The 23,872-nt window shown below is 44.3% G+C and overlaps 1 protein-coding gene across 1 annotated transcript in view; it reads right to left on the bottom strand.

Annotated features, from left to right (window-relative positions):
* NIPAL2 (NIPA like domain containing 2) overlaps positions 1 to 23,872 on the bottom strand; it is a 116,808-nt gene that overhangs the window by 27,062 nt on the left and 65,874 nt on the right. Inside the window, exons 4-5 of the mRNA XM_038745637.1 lie at positions 22,202 to 22,261; positions 1,451 to 1,572 (exon numbers count right to left, since the gene is read on the bottom strand). Coding sequence (XP_038601565.1) covers positions 1,451 to 1,572; positions 22,202 to 22,261 — 182 coding nt within the window. The remainder of the gene's footprint in view (positions 1 to 1,450; positions 1,573 to 22,201; positions 22,262 to 23,872) is intronic.

Raw genomic sequence — 23,872 nt, 5'->3', positions numbered from 1 at the left:
TCTGTGACTATTTCTTCTTTTTTTTTTTGGTATTTAAGTGCTTACTACATGCTAGACAATGTCCTAAGCACTGGGGTAGATACAAGACAATCAGAATGGACAAAGTCCCTGGCCCACATAGGACTCAAAAGCATGGCCTAGTGGCAAGAACCCAGGCTTGGGAATCAGAGGTCGTGGGTTCTAATTCCGGCTCCACCACTTGTCTGCCGTGTGACCTTGGGCAAGCCACTTATATTCTCTGGGCTTCAGTTCCCTCATCTGTAAATTGGGATTAAGAGCGTTAGCCTCATGTGGGACAGGGACCGTGTCCAACCTGATTAACTTACATCTACCCCGGTGCTTGGCACAAAGGAAGAGCTTAACACCATCATCATTATTATTATTATTATCGTTTTACAGATGATAATAATAATAATTGCATTTGTTACTACTGCAAGCTCGTTTCTGGTTTGAGCTAGAGTGCAACTCTTAGGGTTGGTTTCCAACCAATCCCAGGGCTCAAATGCACTTAATTTCTCTTAGCAAGACACTAATGCCACCCAAGAGGTTGCCTTATGACTCTGTCCTATCCTCCCTTCCTTCCTCCCTTTACCGATTTTAGATTGTGAGCCCCACATGGGCTGGGACTGTGTGTGATTCAATATCCTGGTACCTTTCCACAGCATAACTGCTTAATAAATATCGTTACTACTAATAACAATAATAATAATAATGGCATTTATTAAGCACTTACTATGTGCAAAGCACTGTTCTAAGCGCTGGGGAGGTTACAAGGTGATCAGGTCATCCCATGGAGGGCTCACAGTTTTAACCCCCATTTTACAGATGAGGTAACTGAGGCACAGAGCAGTGAAGTGACTTGCCCAAAGTCACACAGCTGACAACCGGCGGAGCCGGGATTTGAACCCATGACCTCTGACCTCAAAGCCCGGGCTCTTTCCACTGAGCCACGCTGCTTCTCTAACATAAACTCTGTAACCTCTTTGTGAATAGGTGTGAACTTGCGCAAGTCACTTTACTTCTCTGAGCCTCAGTTCCCTCATCTGTAAAATGGGGATTAAGACTGTGAACCCCATGTAGAACAAGGACCATGTCCAACCTGATTATCTTATAACCCTTCTAGACTGAGAGCCTGTTGCTGGGTAGGGACCATCTCTCTATGTTGCCGATTTGTACTTCCCGAGCGCTTAGTACAGTGCTCTGCACACAGTAAGTGCTCCATAAATATGAATGAATGAATGAATAAATACGTTTGAATGAATGAAAGAATGAATATCTACTCTAGCTCTTAGTGCGGTGCCTGGAACATAACAAATACTATATATATTGTGTTTAGAACTTGTTTAGAACTTGTACTTCCCAAGCGCTTAGTACAGTGCTCTGCATACAGTAAGCGCTCAATAAATATGATTGATTGATTTAGATAGATAGATATGAAGATCTCTCTTACCACATAGACCAGAAACTGCCAGCTAACGAAGGAAGTCTGTATTTTTCTTGCTGTGATGTCCTGAGTTATATTTGGAGCAAATGTCACCGATAAATATAGCCCCGCAATTGTCAGTGTCACACCTGCAAATAAAATCGGAGAGATAAACAAAATTGAAACAGCCCACACTCTCACCCACCACAAATCCCACTTCCCAGATAACTCTCCCCAAATCAATACCGCCTGTCAGAGGTGTTCAAACGACAGCCCACGCAAGCCGAAGTCCTTTAATGGCAACAACAAATCTAATGTGAGCGGTAATTATTATTACAATTATAATGGCATTTATTAAGCGCTTACTATGTGCAAAAGCACCGTTCTAAGCGCCGAAGCAGCAGCAGCCAGGTTGCTTCGTCCTCTAACGTTTCTTTTTGGAAAGGGAAGGCGAAGAAGGGAAATAGTCACAGGGGACCCCAGAGAGAAGTAGGGGAAGGAGTGGATACAGCAAAGGCCTGAGAGTCGGGTGGACCTGGGTTCTAATCCCGGCTCTGCCATGAGTCCGCGGTGTCATCTTGGGTGAGTCACTTTAGTTCTCTGCGCCTCAGTTGCCTCGTCTGTAAAATGGGGATTAAGACTGTGAACCCGATGTGGGATAGGGACTGTGTCCAACTCAATTACCTCGTATCTACCCCAGCGCTTTGAACAGTGCTCGACACAGAGTAAGCACGGATGCCACAATTATTATTATTGATTTTACATTCTCATTTAGTCATTCATTTTTCCTCACTATACTTCTGCTCCTTCTCCCACTATGTTCAGCCCTTCTGAAGTTTCATCTCTATTTTACTACTCTATTTATTTATTTTACTTGTACATATCTATTCTATGTATTTTATTTTGTTAGTATGTTTGGTTTTGTCTCTGTCTCCCCCTTTTAGACTGTGAGCCCACTGTTGGGTAGGGACTGTCTCTATATGTTGCCAACTTGTACTTCTCAAGCGCTTAGTACAGTGCTCTGCACACAGTAAGCGCTCAATAAATATGATTGATGATGATGATGATGATCTCATCTCTTCCAGGAGGCCTTTCCGATTATTTTCTCCCGTTCCCTGATTCGATCTCCCCCACTTCCACAATGGACACCCCAGTTCTTTAGGCACTCACCCCATTCCATAATAATAATCGTATTTGTTAAGCCCTTACTTTGTGCGGGGCACTGTTCTAAGCGCTGGGATGAATACAAGCAAATCGGGTTGGACACAGTCCCTGTCGTCCTGGGGGCTCACAGTCTCAAGCCCCATTTTACAGATGAGGTAACCGAGGCCCAGAGAAGTGAAGTGACTTGTCCAAGGTCACACAGCAGACAAGTGGGGGAGCTGGGATTAGAACCCAAGTTCTCTAACTCCCAAACCTACACTCTATCCATTAGGCTATGCTCATTCTCACCTATATTAGCCTCTTTCCTTCTTCCTCCGATCTGTAAATTATTTTAGCATCAAGTGGTCATTAGTATTAGGGAAGCAACAGGGGCCTGGGAGTTGGAGGACTTGGATTCTAATTTCCACACTGCCACTAACCAGCTGTGTGACCTTGGGCAAGTTTTATTCTCTGTACTGAATACCTGCTCAATACCCGTTCTCCCTCCCACTTAGAATGTGAGTCCAGTGTAGGTCCTATTTATCATGTTATGTTGCCAACTTGTGCTTCCTAAGCACTTAGCACAGTGCTCTGCACACAGTAAGCGCTCAATAAATATGATTGCATGAATGAATGAATGCATCTACCCCAGTGCTTAGTTCATTCATTCATTCAATCGTATTTATTGAGCGCTTACTGTGTGCAAAGCACTGTACTAAGCGCATGGCTCAGTGGAAAGAGCCCGGGCTTGGGAGTCAGAGGTCATGGGTTCGAATCCCGCCTCCTCCACTTGTCTGCTGTGTGACCTTGGGCAAGTCACTTAACTTCTCTGAGCCTCAGTTACCTCATCTGTAAAATGGGGATTAAGACTGTGAGCCCCCCGTGGGACAACCTGATCACCTTGTAACCTCCCCAGCGCTTAGAACAGTGCTTTACACATAGTAAGCGCTCAACAAATGACATTATTATTATTATTATTACTACAAGTTGGCAACATATGGAGATGGTGCCTACCCAACAGTGGGCTCACAGTCTAGAAGGGGGAGACAGAGAACAAAACACATGAACAAAATAAAATAAATAGAATAAATATGTACAAGTCAACAGAGGAAGCACTTAACAAATAACAAATTAACAAATTATACAACAAATTATGCAATAACACTTAACAACTTATAAAATCAATAATAATAATTGTGGCATCCGTTAAGTGCTCACTCTGTGTCGAGAGGCAGTGTGGCCTAGTGGACAGAGCATGGACCTGGGAATCAGAAGGACCTGGGTTCTAAAACTGGCTTCTGGCTCTGCCGCCTGTCTGCTGAGTGTGATCTTCGGCAAGTCGCTGAACTTCACGGTGCCTAAGTTACCTCAACTGAAAATTGGGGATTAAGACTGCGAGCCCATATGGGACAGATACTGCGTCCAACCTGACAAGCTTGTATATATATATGATGGCATTTATTAAGCACTTACTATGTGCAAAGCACTGTTCTAAGCACTGGGGAGGTTACAAGGTGATCGGGTTGTCCCACGGGGGGCTCAAAGTCTTCATCCCCATTTTCCAGATGAGGGAACTGAGGCAAGGAGAAGTGAAGTGACTTGCCCAAAGTCACACAGCTGACAACTGGCGGAGCCAGGATTTGAACCCATGACCTCTGACTCCAAAGCCCGGGCTCTTTCCACTGAGCCACCTTGTATCTACCCCAGCACTTAGAACAGTGCCTGGCACATAGTAGGTGCTTAACAAATCCCATAAAAAAGAACAGTTATTATATACTGAACACTTACTCTGTGCAGAGCACTGTATAGTGCCTGTTAGAAAGGCAGTATAATAATAATAATAATGATGGCATTTATTAAGTGCTTACTATGTGCAAAGCACTGTTCTAAGCACTGGGGAGGTTACACAGTGATCAGGTTGTCCCACGGGGGGCTCACAGTCTTCATCCCCATTTTCCAGATGAGGGAACTGAGGCCCAGAGAAGTTAAGTGACTTGCCCAAAGTCACTCAGCTGACAACCGGCAGAGCCGAGATTTGAACCCATGACCTCTGACTCCAAAGCCCGGGCTCTTTCCACTGAGCCACGCTGCTCCATCCATCTAAGCCAGTGTGGCTTAGTGGAAAGAGCACAGGCTTAGGAGTCAGAGGATGTGGGTTCGAACCCCGGCTCTGCCACTTGTCTGCTGGGTGACTTTGGGCAGCCTGCTTCATTTCTCTGGGCCTCTGTAAAATGGAGATTAAGACTGTGAGCCCCACGTGGGACAACCTAATGACCTTGTATCTATCCCAGTGCTTAGAACAGCACTTGGCACATAGCACTTAACAAATATTATCATCATTATTAGTATTATTACCTGCCTCCTCCCACTAGATGGAAAATTCCTCCATCTAATTCACTCTATCTAAATGCCATGTCCGCTCTCCCATGCCAGCTGGGAATTTGGGCATTCAGATGCCACTCTACCACTTGTGTACATTTCTTTACACTCTAATACCTCCTCCTACCACTAATGGTGAAATTTCCCTATAAAAGTGGTTGGAAAGGTCAATTATGCACACAAAAAGGCCGTCTCTTGTTCGTTGTTCTGGCTGCTGTTTGCAGGGTCTGGTGCTGTTTTTCCTTTCTCCCCTCTGACCCTTGTTTCAGTCCTTCAATCATTCATTCATTCAATTGTATTTATTGAGTGCTTTCTGAGTGCAGAGCTCTATACTAAGCACTTGGGAAAACACAACAATAAACAGTGACATTCCCTGCCTACAACAAGCTTACGGGGGGAGACAGACATCAATACAAATAAATAAAATGACAGATATGTACATAAATGCTGTGGGGCTGGGAGAAGGGGGAAGAACAAAGGGAGCAAATCAGGTGATGCAGAAGGGAGTGGGAGATGAGGAAAAGTGGGGCTTAGTTTGGGAAGGCCTCTTGGAGGAGATGTGCCTTCAATAAGGGCTTCGGGGGTGGTGGTGGGGGTAAAATTGTGTCTTACAGAGCTTTTAAGATGTTCCTTTCTTAACAATAATGATGATAATAATAGTAATTGTGGTATTTGTTTCACTTTTATTATGCGCCTGGCACTGTACTAAGGATTAGGGTAGATACAAGATAATTGGGTTGGACACAGTCCCCGTTCTGCACAGGGCTCACAGTCTTATTCAGCATTTAGAAGAGTGCTTGGCACACAGTAAGTGCTTAACAAATACCATTATTATTATTACTATTAATCCCCATTTTACAGATGAGTTAACTGAGGTACAGACCAACTGACCAATTTGATGTGCATCTAGCTTCACTTCTATTTATTCTGATGACTTGACACCTGTCCACATGTTTTGTTTTGTTGTCTGTCTCCCCCTTCTAGACTGTGAGCCCGTTCTTGGGTAGAGACCGTCTCTATATGCTGCCAACTTGTACTTCCCAAGTGCTTAGTCCAGTGCTCTGCACACAGTAAGCGCTCAATAAATACGACTGATTGATTGATTGTGAGCCCGCTGTTGGGTAGGGACCGCCTCTACATGTTGCCAACTTGTACTTCCCAAGCGTTTAGTCCAGTGCTCTGCACACAGTAAGCGCTCAATAAATACAATTGAATGAATGAATAAATTGAGTAACTTCCCCAAGGTCGCCCAGCAGCAGAGCCGGAATTAGAACCCAGGTCCTCTGACCCCCCCAGGCCCGTGTTCTTTCCACTAGGCCACACTGGTCTATCCTTGACAAGTGACTCCCAGTTTCCAGCTGGGATGCAACACCTCTGAGGCTTTGTTTTACTGTGTCCCTTAATCCCAGCATCTAGCAAGCAGTTATACTCAGCAACTATTCACCCTCTTAGTACTTAGACACTCATCCCAAACCCAAAATAATAATAATTAATAATTGTGGTATTTGTTATGTGCTTACTGTTGCCAAGCTCTGTACTGAGTGCTAGGGTAGATACAAGATAATCAGGCCCCTGTGTGGGAGGGAGAACAGGCATTGAATCCCCTTTTGGCAGATGAGGAGACTGAGGCACAGAGAAGTTAAGTGACTTGCCCAAGGTGACAGAAATGCCTGTTCTCCCTCCTATTTAGACTGTGAGCCCACTGTTGGGTAGGGACTGTCTCTATATGTTGCCAACTTGTACTTCCCAAGCGCTTAGTACAGTGCTCTGCACACAGTAAGTGCTCAATAAATAAGATTGATTGATTGATTGTGAGCCCCATGCGGGACAGGGACTGTGTCTAACCCAACTAACTTGTACTTACCTCAGCGCTTTGCACAGTGTTTGACACATACTGCTTAACAAATACTAAGAAAACAACCAAAAAAAAAATTTCCAATTTCCTCCTCGTTTTTTGGTTCCCAATTTCAGCTCTCCTAATTTCAACACTCTTTACAGCAGTTGTTTGGTTATCCTGTTCTTCATTCTCCTCACATGACCCTCCCAACATAGATATTCTAAGGCTTGCAAAGTTTCAAAGCTAGGACATTAAACGATTAAGAGCGCTTTACACAAAGTAGATGCTCGATAAATACCATTTATTGACTTATTCTGTATTGTTTTGTGCATTTTGCCTGTTCCCCTAACAAATTCTAAGACCCAGGAGGACAGGAATCATGCCTTTTATTCTCACTCTACTTTCCCAAGCATCTAGCAAGCAGTTATACTCAATCACCCCTTAGCACTTAGCTTAGTACAGTGCTCTGCACACAGTAAGCGCTCAATAAATACGATTGATGATGACACCCCACACCCAAAATTATAATAATTAGTAATTGTGGTATTTGTTATGTGCTTACTATTACTAAGCACTGTACTGAGGGCAGGATTAGATAGAAGATAATCGAGTCCCACGTGGGGTTCCAGTAGCAGGGAGAACAGACCATGAATCCCCATTTTGCAAGAGAGGGAACTGAGGCACAGAGAAATTAAGTGACTTGCCCAAGGTCACAGAGCAGACAGGTGGTAGAACTGGGATTAAAACCCAGGTCCTCTGATTCCCAGGCCTGTGCTCTTTCCACTACGTCACGCTGCTTCCCAAAACACTTATACACCTATCTATAACCTATATGGGTCACTTCCCCTACTCGTAATTTCTTTTCAAGTCTATCACTGTAGCTATAGTGTAAGCTCCCTGAGGACAAGGATTGTGTCCACTTACTCTTTTATAATCTCCCAGGTACCTAGTACCGTGCAGTGTTCAAAAAATACCACTGATCAACAGTCAACTGCTCTGCACATAAGAAGCATGGGAGAAGCAGCCTGGCTCAGTGGAGAGAGCCCGGGCTTTGGAGTCAGAGGTCATGGGTTCAAATCCCTGCTCCGCCAACTGCCAGCTGTGTGACTTCGGGCAAGTCACTTAACTTCTCTGTGCCTCAGTTACCTCATCTGTAAAATGGGGATTAAAACTGTGAGCCCCCCGTGGGACAACCTCATCACCTTTTAATCTGAACAGTGCTTGGCATATAGTAAGCGCTTAACAAATACCATCATTATCATTATAATTGGTGTTCAGTATTTACTGGAATGAATGACTGAAAAGAGCAGTATTGGATTCTTTTACTCAAACTATGTAGCAATTCAGTTCAGTCTACTGGACACCTTGGTAGATAAATCAGTGATATTTAACTCTGTTATTCTTTACTCTCCCAAGTGATTAGTACAGTGCTCTGCACACTGTAAGCGCTCAATAAATATGATGGATTAGTGCTTCTTGTCTTATCTCATGCCGTCGAGTTGTCTCCCACCTATAGCGACATCACGGACACATCTCTCCCAGAACGCCCCACTCTCCATCTTTTACCATTTTCTTGGTAAAAATCCAGAAGTGGATTTTTCCTCCTTCCGCGCAGTCAACTTGAGTCTCCGCCCTCGACTCTTTCCCATGACTCTGCTGCCCAACACGGGTGAGTTTTGACTTGTAGTAAATTCCCTTCCACTCGCTAGCCACTGCCCAAGCTAGGAATAAAAGGGGTAGGCCTCTGCTTGACTCCCGTAGTCGAGACTGGTAGAGGACTGGAAACTCTCCAGGTGCGACCCTGAGATAGGGGAATTAGTGCTTACTGTGTGAAAAACACTTATTCTTCCCTTAATACTGCAGTGTCCCAGTTTGTGTGAGGCAGCATGGACAACTGTAAAGAATAAGACTGCTAGCCACGAGACCTGGTCTTCGATAATAATAATAGTAGTAATAAATATAATTGTGGTGTTGGTTAAGGGCTTACTACGTGCCAGGCACTGTTCTAAGCACTGATTCAAGGTAATCAGGTTAGACACAGTCCCTGTCCCACATGAGGCTCAGAGTCTTTATCCCCATTTTACAGATAAGGTAACTGAAGCGCGGAAAAGTGAAGTGACTTTCCCGAAGTCACACAGCAGACAAGTGGTGGTGCCGAGATTAGAAAATAGGTCCTCAGACGTCCAGGCCTTTGCTCTAGCCATTAGGCCACACTGCTTCCCTCTCTGCCACTTACTCACTGGTTGCTCTTCAGCAGGCCACTTGGTGCCTCAGTTTCCTCATCTGTAAAATGACAGTAAGATACCTGCTTTCCCTTTCTTTTAGACTGTAAGCTCCCATGTGGGGTGGGGATTGTGTCTCATTATGTACATATTTGTAAATTCTATAAATTATATATTAACAATTATTTATTGATATTAATGTCTGTCCCCACCTGCCCCAGACGGTAAGCTCACCGTGTCAACCAATTCTGTTGTACTCTCCCAAGCAGTCTGCCCATGGTAATCACTCAATAAATGCCATTGAGGATAAGAAGAAATTTCTTGTCTCTGCTCCTACACTTAGCACAGTGCTTGGGACCTAATAAACACCTGAAAAATACCACAGTTACTATTAAACACTGACATTTTGGACAGACTCTAATTTCTAAAAGGTATTTTTTTATTGGGGCATTTTGAGGAAAGAATCCAGTACACATTATTAAAGCAAGACCCTGTTTTTTAAAATGTGGCAAAAACCGAGTTAAAATGTCAGGAAGAAACCTGGAGAAGATAAATCAAACCTGTCTTGCCGTCTCTGGAAAAAACATTCTAAATTGTAAAATTCACGCCAAACAATTTTGGGTTGACATAGCAAATATAGTGTAAATAGATTTAGTACCCAGCTCATATCAATCACCGGGCAGTCCTGGGTTTTTTGCATTCAATAAAGCCATCAACATTTCCCCCGCTCAATAACCTTCACAGACTATCTATAGCTTGTTGTGGGCAGGGAACGTGTCTCCCAACTCTGTTGCTTTGCAATTTCCCAAGTTTTTAGTACGGTGATCTGCAAAGAGTAAGCAATCAATAACTACGACTGGTTGCTTGCTAGCTTGCTTATAAAAGTGCTGCTCAAGAAAATCCAAAAGATCTCTACATGGAAATAGAATTTCTCTGTTTTCTTAGGGACTGTCTCTACCAATTCTGTTGCATTGTACTTCCCAAGCGCTTAGTACAGTGCTCTGCACACAGGAAGCACTCAATACAATTGATTGATTGATTGTACTCTCCCGAGTACTTAGTGCAGTGTTCTGCACATGGCAAGCACTTAATAATAGTAATAATAGTAATAATTGTAGTATTCATTAAAAATTTACTGTGTGCCAGGCACTGTACTAAGCACTGGGGTGGATACAGGCAAATCAGGTTGGGCACAGTCCCTGTCCCATGTGAGGTTCACAATCCCCATTTTACAGATGAGGTAACTGAGGCCCAGAGAGGTGAAGTGACTGGCCCAAGGTCACACACCTGACAAGTGGCAGAGCCGGATCGTGCTCTATCCACTATGCCACGCTGCTTCCCAATGATACTACTAACACTACTGATTGATTATCATTATTATCACCATTATTGTGGTATTGCTAAGTACTTACTATATGTAGAAGCAGTATAGCCTAGTAGATAGAACATGAGACTGGGAGTCAGAAGGTCATGGGTTCTAATCCCAGTTCCACCACTGGTTTGCGGTGTGACCTTAGGCAAGTCACTTAACTTATCTGTGCTTCAGTTCCTTCATTTATTTTATTTTGTTAGTATGCTTGGTTTTGTTCTCTGTCTCCCCCTTTTAGACTGTGAGCCCACTGTTGGGTAGGGACTGTCTCTATATGTTGCCAACTTGCACTTCCCAAGCGCTTAGTACAGTGCTCTGCACACAGTAAGCACTCAATAAATACGATTGATTGATTGATTCTTCTGTAAAATGGGGATTAAGACCGTGAGCCCCATGTGGGACAGGGACTGTGTCCAACCTGATTGCCTTGTATCTACCCCAGTGCTTAGAATGGTGCCTGGCACATAGTAAGTGCTTATCAAATATTATTATTATTATTATCATTATTATTATTTTATTATTATGTTCCAAAGATCGTACTAAATGCTGGAGTAGAGAGAAGATAATCAGGTCCCATCTTCTAGACTGTGAGCCCACCTTCTAGACTGTGAGCCCACTGTTGGGTAGGGACCGTCTCTATATGTTGCCAACTTGTACTTCCCAAGCGCTTAGTACAGTGCTCTGCACACAGTAAGCGCTCAATAAATATGACTGAATGAATTAAATGAGTATGGGGCTCACAGTCTAAGTAGGAGGGAGAACAGGTACAGAATCCCCATTTTACAGATGAGGGGACTGAAGCACAGAGGAAGTGAAGTGACTTGCCCAAGATCTCACAGCAGTAAGTGGCAGAGCCGGAATTAGAACCCAGGTCTTCTTTGCTCGCTGTGTGGCCTTGGGCAAGTCACTTCCCTTCTCTGTGCCTCAGTTCTCCTTGTCTTGCTCCTTCGTAGACTTTGAGACCCATGCGGGACAGAGACTGTGTCCAACCTAATTAATTTGTATCTACTCCAGTGCTTAGAACAGTGTTCCATTCAATTCAATCATATTTACTGAGCGCTTACTGTGTGCAGAGCACTGTACTAAGCGCTTGCACTGTATTACTAGTGTTTGACATATAGTTAGCACTTAAATACCATAACTGCTCCCTCAAAAAGCAAACAGGGCCCCTCCAAGCCTGGGGTTCCCCAACAAATTGGTGTCCTGAGGATGGGAGAAGTGAGAAAGAACCTCCTCTGTCTGTCTGGGATCCCACAAATGGGAGTCAGGAAATATTCCTTCTCAGGAGCTTTCCAGGATCAGAAAATCTGCAGCTTCGGCAAGGCTTTCTCCTGTTGCTCCAAAGATTCGGGGAGGGCTGTTGTCCAGCACTATGGACAATGTGGCCTAATGATTAGAGCACAGGCCTAGGAGTCACAAGGACCTGGGTTCTCATCCCGCTCCACCACTTGTCCGCTGTGTGAGACCTTGGGCAAGTCACTTAACTTCCCTGGGCCTCAGTTACCTCATCTGTAAAATGGGGATTAAGACCGTGAGCCCCACGTGGGACGGGGACTGTGTCCAACCTGATTAGCTTGCATCCACCCTGGCACTTTGAACAGTGCCTGGAACATAGTATGTGCTTACCAAATAGCACAATTGTAATTATTATTATTATTATTCATTTCTTTTGGGAAACACTGGTTGGATGGGCTTTGCCATTTGTCCCAAACCTTCAGCTCACAGTAGTGGCTCTCAGCCCGGAAGGAGCCATTTATGGATAACTCAATGGTTTGCATCTGTTGAACATCCATAAGCTGACTGAATCTACCATTTTGACAAAGACGACAACGAAGCTTAACACCAAATAGGTATCCATAAATCCCCGGTACCCTAGTTTGATGAATGGAACAAAAGAGTGAGAACATAGGTGTTAGTCAATTGTATTTATTGAGCACTTACTGTGTAAACAACACTGTTTTAAGCGCTTGGGAGAGTACAATATAGCGATAGAACAGACACGTTCCCTGCCCACTATGAACTTACAGTCTAGCGGGTGAGAATGACGTTAATATAAATAGATAAAGTTATAGATACGGACATAAATGCTGTGGGGCTGGGAGGGAGGATGAATAAAGGGAGCAAGTCAAGGTGACACAGGAGGGAGTGGAAGGAGAGAAGGGCTTAGTCCTCCCTTAGGGCTTAGGGAAGGCTTCTTGGAGGAGATCTGCCTTCAGTAAAGCCTTGAAGAAGGGGAGAGTAACTGTCTGTCGGATCTGAAGAGGAAGGGCATTCTAGGCCAGGGGCAGGACGTGGGAAAGAGGTCGGCAGCAAGATAGACGAGATCAAAGTACAGTGAGAAGGTTAGCAGTAGAGGAGTAAAGTGTGCGGCCTGGGTTATATTAGGAGAGCAGTGAGGTGAGGTAAGAGCGGGCAAGGTGATTGAGCATTTTGAAGCTGATGGTAAGTAGTCTGGTGTGACTTCAGTGAGGGATGAGGGTTAAATACTCTCTTTTTTTCACTAGGAAGGTTTTTGGTGTCTCTCTCCACTCCAATCCATACTTCATGCTGCTGCCCGGATTATCTTTGTCCAGAAACGCTCTGGGCATATCACTCCCCTCCTCAAAAATCTCCAGTGGCTACCAATCAATCTGCGCATCAGGCAGAAACTCCTCACCCTGGGCTTCAAGGCTGTCCATCCCCTCGCCCCCTCCTACCTCACCTCCCTTCTCTCCTTCTCCAGCGCAGCCCGCACCCTCCTCTCCTCCACCGCTGATCTCCTCACTGTACCTCGCTCTTGCCTGTCCCACCATCGACCCCCGGCCCACGTCACCCCCCGGGCCTGGAATGCCCTCCCTCTGCCCATCCGCCAAGCTCGCTCTCTTCCTCCCTTCAAGGCCCTGCTGAGAGCTCACCTCCTCCAGGAGGCCTTCCCAGACTGAGCCCCTTCCTTCCTCTCCCCCTCGTCCCCCTTTCCATCCCCCCCATCTTACCTCCCTCCCTTCCCCACAGCACCTGTATATATGTATATATGTTTGTACATTTTTTTTACTCTATTTATTTATTGAATTTATTTGTACATATCTATTCTATTTATTTTATTTTGTTAGTATGTTTGGTTTTGTTCTCTGTCTCCCCCTTTTAGACTGTGAGCCCACTGTTGGGTAGGGACTGTCTCTATATGTTGCCAATTTGCACTTCCCAAGCGCTTAGTACAGTGCTCTGCACATAGTAAGCGCTCAATAAATACGATTGATGATGATGATGATGATGAGCCCACTGAGAACCAGAACGAGTACCTATTTCTGTTCCTGAACGGACAGAGACATCCCTTAGTTGCCTTGCTTTCATGGGGTCAGCTTTGAGCCAACAACTTTCAAGTGAAAAGCTCCACAGCTCCCAAGCCATCCTTGGCAATGAATGAATCCAGTTTGTTTCCACATGGCAGAACATCTTCATTTGTTCCACAGAGAAAACCCAAATCCTGCTTGCTTCAGGCAGGGAAAAATCAGTACTCTACTTTTCCTTTTCACATTCTGATAATTTAATTGGAACGGGCTCAAATGCACAAACCCTGAAAGAAATTAGCTAATTTTGTTCTCCCCCTCACCCCCCCGCCCCCCGGGTTTTAGTACCTGTGAAGTAAAAGACACAGGCTTTTAAAGGAAGATCTGGATGTTTCTCAAGGAAATAATAGGAAGGACGCAAGGGAGGAGGAACAGAAAATCCCACGGGTAGGCCAAGTGAGGCTCTGAACATGTGGTCTAGTGGTTAGAGCAAAGGCCTGGGAGTTAGAAAGACTGGAGTTCTAATCCTCCCTCCTTCTTTTGTCTGCTGTGAGACCTAGGGCAAGTCACTTCACTTCTCTGTGCCCCAGTTACCTCATCTGTAAAATGGGGATAAAAAGCGTGACCCCATGATCAGTGGAAAAAGCCTGGGCTTTGGAGTCAGAGGTCATGGGTTCGAATCCCGGCTCTGCCAATTGTCAGCTGTGTGACTTTGGGCAAGTCACTTCACTTCTCTGTGCCTCAGTTACCTCATCTGTAAAATGGGGATGAAGACTGTGAGCCCCACGTGGGACAACCTGATCACCTTGTAACCTCCCCAGCGCTTAGAACAGTGCTTTGCACATAGTAAGCGCTTAATAAATGCCATTATTATTATTACTATTAGATAGAGCACGGGCCTGGGACCCAGAAGGTCCTGGGTTCTAATCCCGGCTCTGCCACTTTTCATTCATTCATTCAATCATATTTATTGAACACTTACTGTGTGCAGAGCACTGTACTAAGCACTTGGGAAGTACAAGTTGGCAACATATAGAGATGGTCCCTACCCAACAGCGGGCTCACAGTCTAGAAGGGGGAGACAGACAACAAAACAAAACATATTAACAAAATAAAATAAATAGAATAAATCTGTACAAGTAAAATAGAGTAATAAATATGTACAAACATATATACATATATGCATATATATAGGTGCTGTGGGGAGGGGAAGGAGGTAAGGCTGGTGGGGGGTGGTCTGCTGTATGACCTTGGGCAGGTCACTTGACTCCTCTGGGCCTCAGTTACCTCATCTGTAAAATGGGAGTTGAGACTGTGAGCCCCACATGGGACAGGGGCTGGATCCAACCTGACTTGCTGGTATTCTCCCCAGGGCTTAGTACAGTGTCTGGCACATAGTAAGCATTTAACAAAGACAACAATTATTATTACTATAACCAAGTGAGGTTAAGGCACTTTTTTCATTGGAGAGCTTTAAAAATGGGAAAGGCTACCCTTTGCCGTGGATGGCTCAAGTTCAGGCTTGTTTGGAGGCAGGGGGCAGAAGAGATGGCTTTTGAGGTTCCAACAGCCTCTTTGTTAAATAATAATAATAATAATAAGGCTGGTATTTGTTAAGCGCTTACTATATGCCAGGCACTGCTCTAAGCATTGGGGGAGATGCCAGGTCATCGAGGTTGTCCCACGTGGGGCTCACAGTCTTCATCCCCGTTTTCCCGATGAGGGAACTGAGGCCTAGAGAAGTGAAGTGACTTGCCCAAAGTCACACAGCTGCCGAGTGGCGGAGCCGGGATTAGAACCCATGACTCTGACTCCCAAGCCTGGGCTCCTTCCACTGAGCCACACTGCTTCCCTAAGGACACCTTTAGGTAGACAAACACTGTCTCCTGAATCAGGGAATGCGTAGCTTTGTTGTAGGATAAACTTCGTGAGGATTGTGAAACGGGGAGGCTAAAGCCAAAACACCAGCCACTGCAATAATACTGATGATGATGATATTTGTTAAGCGCTTACTATGTGTCAAGCACTGTTCTAAGCTAATTGGGTTGGGCGCAGTCCCTGTCCCGCATAACGCTCACGGTCTTAATCCCCATTTTACAGATGAGGGAACTGCGGCCCAGAGAAGTGAAGTGACTTGCCCAAGGTCACAGAGCAGACAGGTGGCGGAGCCGGGATTAGAACCCAGGTCCTTCTGACTCCCGGGTCAATGCTCTAGCCACTAGGCAACCAACCAACTTGACAGGTTGGAGGTCACCTTTGTGCGTGATTGTGAAAGTGCAGTCGGGACTGGCGGTTCCATGCTGGCCTTTTCAGCTCGTGTGAATACACACATACACACAAAAAAAATACATTGATAAGCAGCGTGGCCTAGTGGAAATAGCACATGCTTGGGAGTCAGAGGACCTGGGTTCTAATTCCGGCTCCGTCACTTCTCTGTTGTGTGACCTTGGGCAAGTTGATTCACTTCTCTGTGTTTCTCAGTTACCTCACCTGGAAAATGGGGATTAAGACTGTGAAGCCCCGTGTGGGACAGGGACCGTGTCCAACCTGATTACCTTCTATCTAACCCAGGGCTTTGGCTCAGTGGGAAAGAGCGCGGGCTTTGGAGTCAGAGGTCATGGGTTCAAATCCTGACGCCGCCAATTGCCAGCTGTACAATTGCTGCTGTACTGAGAACTTGGGAAAGTACGATATAACAATAAACACTGATGATGATGGCATTTATTAAGCGCTTACTATGTGCAAAGCACTGTTCTAAGCACTGGGGGGAATACAAGGTGATGAGGTTGTCCTACATGGGGCTTACAGTCTTCACCCCCATTTTACAGATGAGGTAACTGAGGCACAGAGAAGTGAAGTGACTTGCCCAAAGTCACACAGCTGACAAGTGGTGGAGCCGGGATTCGAACCCATGGCCTCCGACTCCAAAGCCCGGGCTCTTTCCATTGAGCCACGCTGCTTCTCCCTGCCCACAATGAGTTTACAGTCATCAAGAAGCAGAGAAGCAGCATGGCTTAGTGGAAAGAACCCGGGCTTTGGAGTCAGAGGTCATGGGTTCAAATCCCGGCTCTGTCAATTGCCAGCTGTGTGACTTTGGGCAAGTCACTTCACTTCTCTGGGCCTCAGTTCCCTCATCTGGAAAATGGGGATGAAGACTGTGAGCTCCCCCGTGGGACAACCTGATCATCTTGAAACCTCCCCAGCACTTAGAACAGTGCTTTGCACATAGTAAGTGCTTAATAAACGCCATTATTATTATTATTATTATTATTATTATTATTATTATTGCAGTGCCTGGCACATGGTAAGAGCATAACAAATTGCACCGGAAAAAAAAAGCTCAGTCGTCAGCATCTTGTTTGAGTTTGAAGGACACACACACACACACACACACACACACACACACACACACACACATTGAGAAACATTGTGGTCTAGGGGAAAGAGCACAGGCTTGGGCATCAGAGGACCTGGGTTCTAATTCTGCTGTGTGACCTTGGGCAAGTCACTTAACTACTCTGTGCCTCAGATACCTCATCAGTAAAATGGGAATTAAGCCTTTGAGCCCCATGTGGAACATAGATGGACTGTGTCCCATCTGATTAGCTTGTATTTACACAGGGCTCAGTACAGTGCTGGCACAAGTGCTGAACAAATGCTATAATAATTTAAAAAAAGTTCACTGTCAGTAACATCATCTTTGAGTTTGAAGGTCAGCTACACAGAGACACACACAAATACACACATTTGACTTGGGAAAACAACTCTGACCATCTACCTATTGCTCTTACTGAAAACACTGACCACGCAGAGGAATCATTTCACAAAACAAATATCGCGAACCTCTGAGAGACGAGATTGGAAGCGCCTCATAAGCTTAATTGTCTGAATTGAGGTTACGTTTCTTAATTATCCTGCAAGGAAACAGATGAAACGCTCACTTAAGCATCAGTTGTTTCTCAAATATCTCTGGCTAAAGCAGCGGTGGGCGAATTTCCAGCCTCGAAGGAATGAGCCTCCTCTCATAGTGTGATTCTCACGGATCTACTGGCTTTGACCACGTTATCTCAATTGCCACAGAGCCCTTATGTACTTATCAGTTTCTGCATTATTGATTTATTCCCTTGTGTCAATTACTTTTTCCTTTCTCATGTTCTTTTAATTATTGTGCAGTTGACATATTTATGCCTATTATCTTTCCCCAGTTGGTTTGTCTGCTCTTCTGGAATAGCGGTTACAACATACATTTCTGTTTCAGCCTAGCATACAGCAGGCATTTATGAAACTGATTCTTTAATTCATTCAATCATATTTGTCGAGCACTTACTGTGTGCAGAGCACTACTAAGCTCTTGGGAAAGTATACAATACAACAATAAATAGTGACATTTAATCCAGAAAAGGAAATATCTGTAATATGGAACAGTGAAGTGTCTGCAATTTGTGTGCTTTGCACATAGTAAGCACTTAATAAATGCCATCATCATTATTATTATTATTGTAATATGATTTGGCCTAGTTTAGAATAGAAAAAAAACCCAAATCTTTTAAATCTCAGCAGGGTAGTTTTACCGGGATTTTAGAGAACCGTACTGTCCTTTTTCTGGATTTATCTGTGCTTTTCAAATCCTTCGGTATGTTGGATTGTGTCAAAGAGATTCAGTGAAACTAATTTTCAAACAGATTTGGTTATTTTTTCAAAATATCCAGTGTTTCTGCAGTGCTAGTAATTTGTTCAAGACAAGTCTTCTATAACTTTGGAAGAGTTACTGAGTGCTTGCTGTGTACAGAGCACTGTACTAAGCACTTGGGAGAGCACAATAAAATTAGTATACAAGATCCTTGCCCCTAAAGGTCTTCCAATCTAGAGGGGGAATATTCATTCAATTGAATATATTGAGTATTTACTGTGTGCAGAGCACTGAGCACTTGGGAAAGCACGATACAACAATAAACATTGATATTCCCTGCCCACAATGAGTTTACAGTCATTGAGAAGCAGAGAAGCAGCATGGCTCAGTGGAAAGAGCCCGGGCTTTGGAGTCAGAGGTCATGGGTTCAAATCCTGGCTCTGCCAATTGTCAGCTGGGTGACTTTAGGCAAGTCACTTCACTTCTCTGTGCCTCAGTTACCTCATCTGGAAAATGGGGATTAAGACTGTGAGCCCCCCGTGGGACAACCTGATCACCTTGTAACCTCCCCAGCACTTTGAACAGTGCTTTGCACATAGTAAGTGCTTAATAAATGCCATTATTATTAGAGTCACTAAAATAAATTACAGGAAGGAGGAAGCAAAAGAGCATAAAGCTATGAACATAAGTGCCCCGGGGAGGGGGAAGGAGGGGGAATACCCAAGTATTTAGGTGATACAGAAATGCTGAAATGTCAGATAGAATATGGGGAGAAGAGATCAATCAAAAGAAATCTTCTGGAGGAGATGTAATTTTAGAAGGGCCTTGGAGATGTGGAGAGTAAGCTCATTGTGAGCAAGGAATGTGGCTGTTCTATTGTTCTATCGTACCCTCCCAAGTACTTAGTACAGTGCTCTGCATCCAGTAAACATTTGATAAATATGATGGACTGACAAGGAGGAAGGAGTTTCAGGAGGTTGGTGTAAGGAATAGAGGTTGGCAGGGAGAGAAATGAGAACAGGCACAGTGAACAGAATGGTTTGAAAGGAATGAAGTGGATGAAGTGAGGTGCAGTGGGAGAATAGCAAAGTTAATAGGTGGGGGAGAGAACTAATTAAGTTCCTTGAAGGTATTGGTTTTGCAGAGACGGAAGGAAAAAAATCACTGAATATTTCTGATGAGTGGGGAGACATGCACAGAATGACGCTTTAGGCAAATGACATGGGTAATAATAATAATAATGTTGGTATTTGTTAAGCGCTTACTATGTGCCAAGCACTGTTCTAAGCACTGGGGTAGATACAAGGTGATCAGGTTGTCCCACTTGGGGCTCACACTTTAAATCCCCATTTTCCAGATGAGGTAACTGAGGCCCAGAGAACTGAAGTGACTTTTCCCAAAGTCACACGGCTGACAAGTGGCGGAGCCGAGATTAGAACCCACGATCTCTGACGCCCAAGCTTGGACTGTAGCTACTAAGCCACGCTGCTTCTCTAAAGCGGAGTAGCGGAGCAAAGTATGAAACAGGGAGGAGAGAGACTAGAAGTAGAGGAAGTCTGCAAGGAAGCTGACACTTATGTAACCATTCTTATACTCTACTCATCATCATCCTCAATCGTATTTATTGAGTGCTTACTATGTGCAGAGCACTGTACTAAGCGCTTGGGAAGTACAAATTGGCAACATATAGAGACGGTCCCTACCCAACAATGGGCTCACAGTCTACTATTTCCACTATTCGTAATCTGTTTTAATGCCTAGCTCCCCCTTAGACTGTAAAGTCTTTGTGAGCAGGGATTGAAGCGACCAGCCCTGTTATATATTTTCCCAAGGGCTCAGTATAATAATAATAATGATGGTATTTGTTAAGCGCTTACTATGTGTGAAGCACTGTTCTAAATGGGGGGGATATGGTGATCAGGTTGTCCCATGTGAAGCTCACAGTTTTAATCCCCATTTGACAGATGAGGTAACTGAGGCCTAGAGAAATTAAGTGACTTGCCCAAACTCACACAGCTGACAAGTTGCGGAGCCGGGATTAGAACCCGTGACCTCTGGCTCCCAAGCCCGGGCTCTTCCCACTGAGCCACGCTGCTTCTCGGTAAGCAATCTGTCAACCAATCAATCATCATCATCAATTGTATTTATTGAGCGCTTACTGTGTGCAGAGCACTGTACTAAGCGCTTGGGAAGGACAATTTGGCAACATATAGAGACAGTCCCTACCCAACAGTGGGCTTACAGTCTAAAAGGGGGCTCACAGTCTAAAAGGGGGCTGAACACTTACCGTGTGCAGAGCACTGTACTAAGCCCTTGGGAAAGTACAATACAACAGAGGTGGCAGACACATAAGCTCTCAATAAATAACACAATGAAAACTGAAAGGAATCTGAACTTTTTCATCATTCAGTAGAGGCTTTGATTTGAGAAAATGAAAAGAGGGTTGAGGGTGAGACAGGAAGAGAGAGAAACACACACAGACTGTTTTGACAAACAACAGAAATCTTTCATGCTTTTGAAAGGCTACTGCTAAGTTCCACAAAGCCTGCATTTCCAAAGAAAACCGAAAAATGGGAGTGTGTTCCTTGTAGAAAGGAATAAATAATGACAAGATAGATAATTAATTGGCAGCTCTAACTTCTACTGTTGCTTTCACTTTTGCCAAATGTTTACATGAAATGAAGCAAACAATTCAGTTGGAAACACAACTGATTTCATTTGTTTCACTTTTCATATCATTTACTCTACAAAATGTTGATAACATTTGTAAAAGCAAAGAAACTAGGAACTTACAGTGGCCCACAGTCTGGTCAGAAATGATAATAGAAGACTATGAAAGAAGTTATCAACCAAATGTCGAACAAGGATTGTTAAATCTAACATGAAAGAATTGGCAGAGCTGCCACTCAATCAATCATATTTATTGAGTCCTTACTGTGTGCAGAGCAGTGTACTCTAAGTGCTCCGCCAATTATCAGCTGGGTGACTTTGGGCAAGTCACTTCACTTCTCTGGGCCTCAGTTCCCTCATCTGTAAAATGGGGATTAAGACTGTGAGCCCCCCATGGGACAACCTGATCACCTTGTAACCTCCCCAGTGCTTAGAACAGTGCTTTGCACATAGTAAGCACTTAATAAGTGCCATTATTATTAGTATTATTATTAAGTGGTTGGGAAAGGAAGGTATAACGTAGTTAGTAGACATGATTCCTGCCCTAAATGAGCTTACAGTCTAGAGCGGGGTATAGACAATTAATATAAATAAGTTATGGGTATGGATGTTAGTGCTGTTCATTTTCAACTCTAAATTACAGTGATAATGGTGATTTTTGTTGATTCAGCCCAATTTATCTATTTTATTTATTTATATTTATGCATATTTATTTGTATTGATGTCTGTCTCCTTCCTTCTAGGCTGTGAGCACGTTATGGGCAGGGATTGTCTCTCTTTATTGCTGTATTGTGTATATGTGTATAATGTATATATGTGAGGGTATTCATTAATCGCTTACTACGTGCCAAGCACTGTTCTAAGCACTGGGGTAGATACAAGGTAATCAGGTTGTCCCACAATGGGGCTGATCGTCTTAATCCCCATTTTACAGATGAGGTAACTGAAGCACAGAGAAGGTAAGTGGCTTGCCCGAGGTCACACAGCAGACAAGTGGTGGAGCTGGAATTAGAACTCGCGTTGTCTGTCATCTGACTCCCAAGCCTGTGCTCTTTCCACTAAGCCATGTTGCTTCTCTACTTGTACTTTTCAAGCGCTTAGTACAGTGCTCTGCACACAGTAAGCACTCAATAAATATGACTGAGTGAATGAATGAATGAAGATGCTTCCTCAAAATTAAAACAAAAATTTTGGAGGGAGTTGCTTTTACACCCCCCCCCCCCCCCCACGTACATATAAAACTGAATTAATGAATGACTGACCTAGGAAGTCGGAAGATCTCAAATTTTCTCTCAGGAACAACGCAGAAATAACCGTACTACCTGGAAACAAATAAAAGTCATATCATTAACGATGTTTCCTACAGCACAATTCTTTTGTTAAAACAGCCTTACAAATAGCCACTTGCCTAAGTGGATACCAACTTAAGCTAGGTGAGCAGTAAAAGGGCCGTTGTTGGGTAGGGACCGTCTCTATAAGTTGCCAACTTGCACTTCACAAGTGCTTAGTACAGTGCTCTGCACACAGTAAGCACTCAATAAATACAATGGAATGAATGAAAGGACAGATTTCATCCATCTTTCATCCATATACTACGTGAAATAAAGAATACTGGTAAAAAAAAATTGTGGTCTAATGAATCATTTGAACATGTCCTTTCTTTCAAGGCTATGCTAAATGAAGAATCACTGGACAACCAATCAATCATGTTTATTGAAAGTTTACTGTGCACAGCACCTTACTAAACCCTTGGGAGAATACAGTATGACAGATACATTCCCTGCCCACACTGAGCTTACAGTCTAGAGGGGGAGACTGACATTATAAATAAATAAATTATGGATATGTACATAAGGGCGGGGGCGGAGATAAATAAAGACAGGAGCAATCCAGGGTGATAAGATTGGGTGGATTCTCTCCCTTACTTATTCCTCTCCCTCTCCTTTTTTTCCTCCCTCTCCATCTTGTCTCCCACTCCAATTTGTCATCTCCTGTGCCTTGTGTTCCTCTCCGTCTTGTTTCCCTCTCCATCCTGTCTCCCGCCCCGTCTTGTGTCCCTCCCCAGCGTGTCTCCCTCCTCGTCAGGTCTGCCTCTCTGCCAGGTTTCTCCCTCAGTCTTGTCCTTCTCTCGCTCTTGTCCTCTTTTCCACCCCTCCTCTCTCTCCCTCTCACTCACATCGTCCCCTCTTCTCTTGAGGGGGTCGATTAGTCGGGGCAATGAAGAAGGGAGTGGAAGAAAGGGAAAAGAGAGCGTAGTCAGGGAAGGTCTCTTGGTGGAGTTGTGTCTTCAATAAGGCTTTGAAGGTGGGGAGGGTAATTATCCGTCGGATATGAGGAGGGAGGGCATCCCAGGCCAGAGGCAGGATGTGGGAGAGAGGTTGGCAGCGAGATGGGCAAGATCGAGGTACAGAGAGAAGCTTTGCATTAGAGGAGTGAAGTGTGAGGGCTGGGTTATAATAGGAGAGCAGCGAGGTAAGGTAAGAGGGGGCAAGGTGATTGACTGCTTTGAAGTCGATGATGAGGAGTTTCTGTTTGATGCAAAAGTGCAACCAATACTTTTTCTTCATTAAGTTAGGACGCATCTGATCCACGTCAAATGCAATAATGTTACTAATAATAATGATAATAATGTTGGTATTTGGTTTTTTTGGTTTTTATTTAATGGTATTTATTAAGCGCTTACTATGTGCAAAGCACTGTTCTAAGCGCTGGGGAGGTCAAAAGGTGATCAGATTGTCCCACGGAGGGCTCACAGTCTTAATCCTCATTTTACAGATGAGGTAACTGAGGCACAGAGAAGTTAAGTGATTTGCCCAAAGTCACACAGCTGACAAGTGGCGGAGCTGGGATTTGAACCCCTGACCTCTGACTCCAAAGCCCGGGCTTTTTCCACTGAGCCACACAAGCGCTAACTCTGTGCAAAGCACCGTTCT

The sequence above is a fragment of the Tachyglossus aculeatus genome, chromosome 4 (genome assembly GCF_015852505.1).
Source record: "Tachyglossus aculeatus isolate mTacAcu1 chromosome 4, mTacAcu1.pri, whole genome shotgun sequence".
Classification (NCBI taxonomy): domain Eukaryota; kingdom Metazoa; phylum Chordata; class Mammalia; order Monotremata; family Tachyglossidae; genus Tachyglossus; species Tachyglossus aculeatus.
Note: the sequence above shows the minus strand (reverse complement) of the source record. Positions and strands in the feature narration are given on the sequence as shown.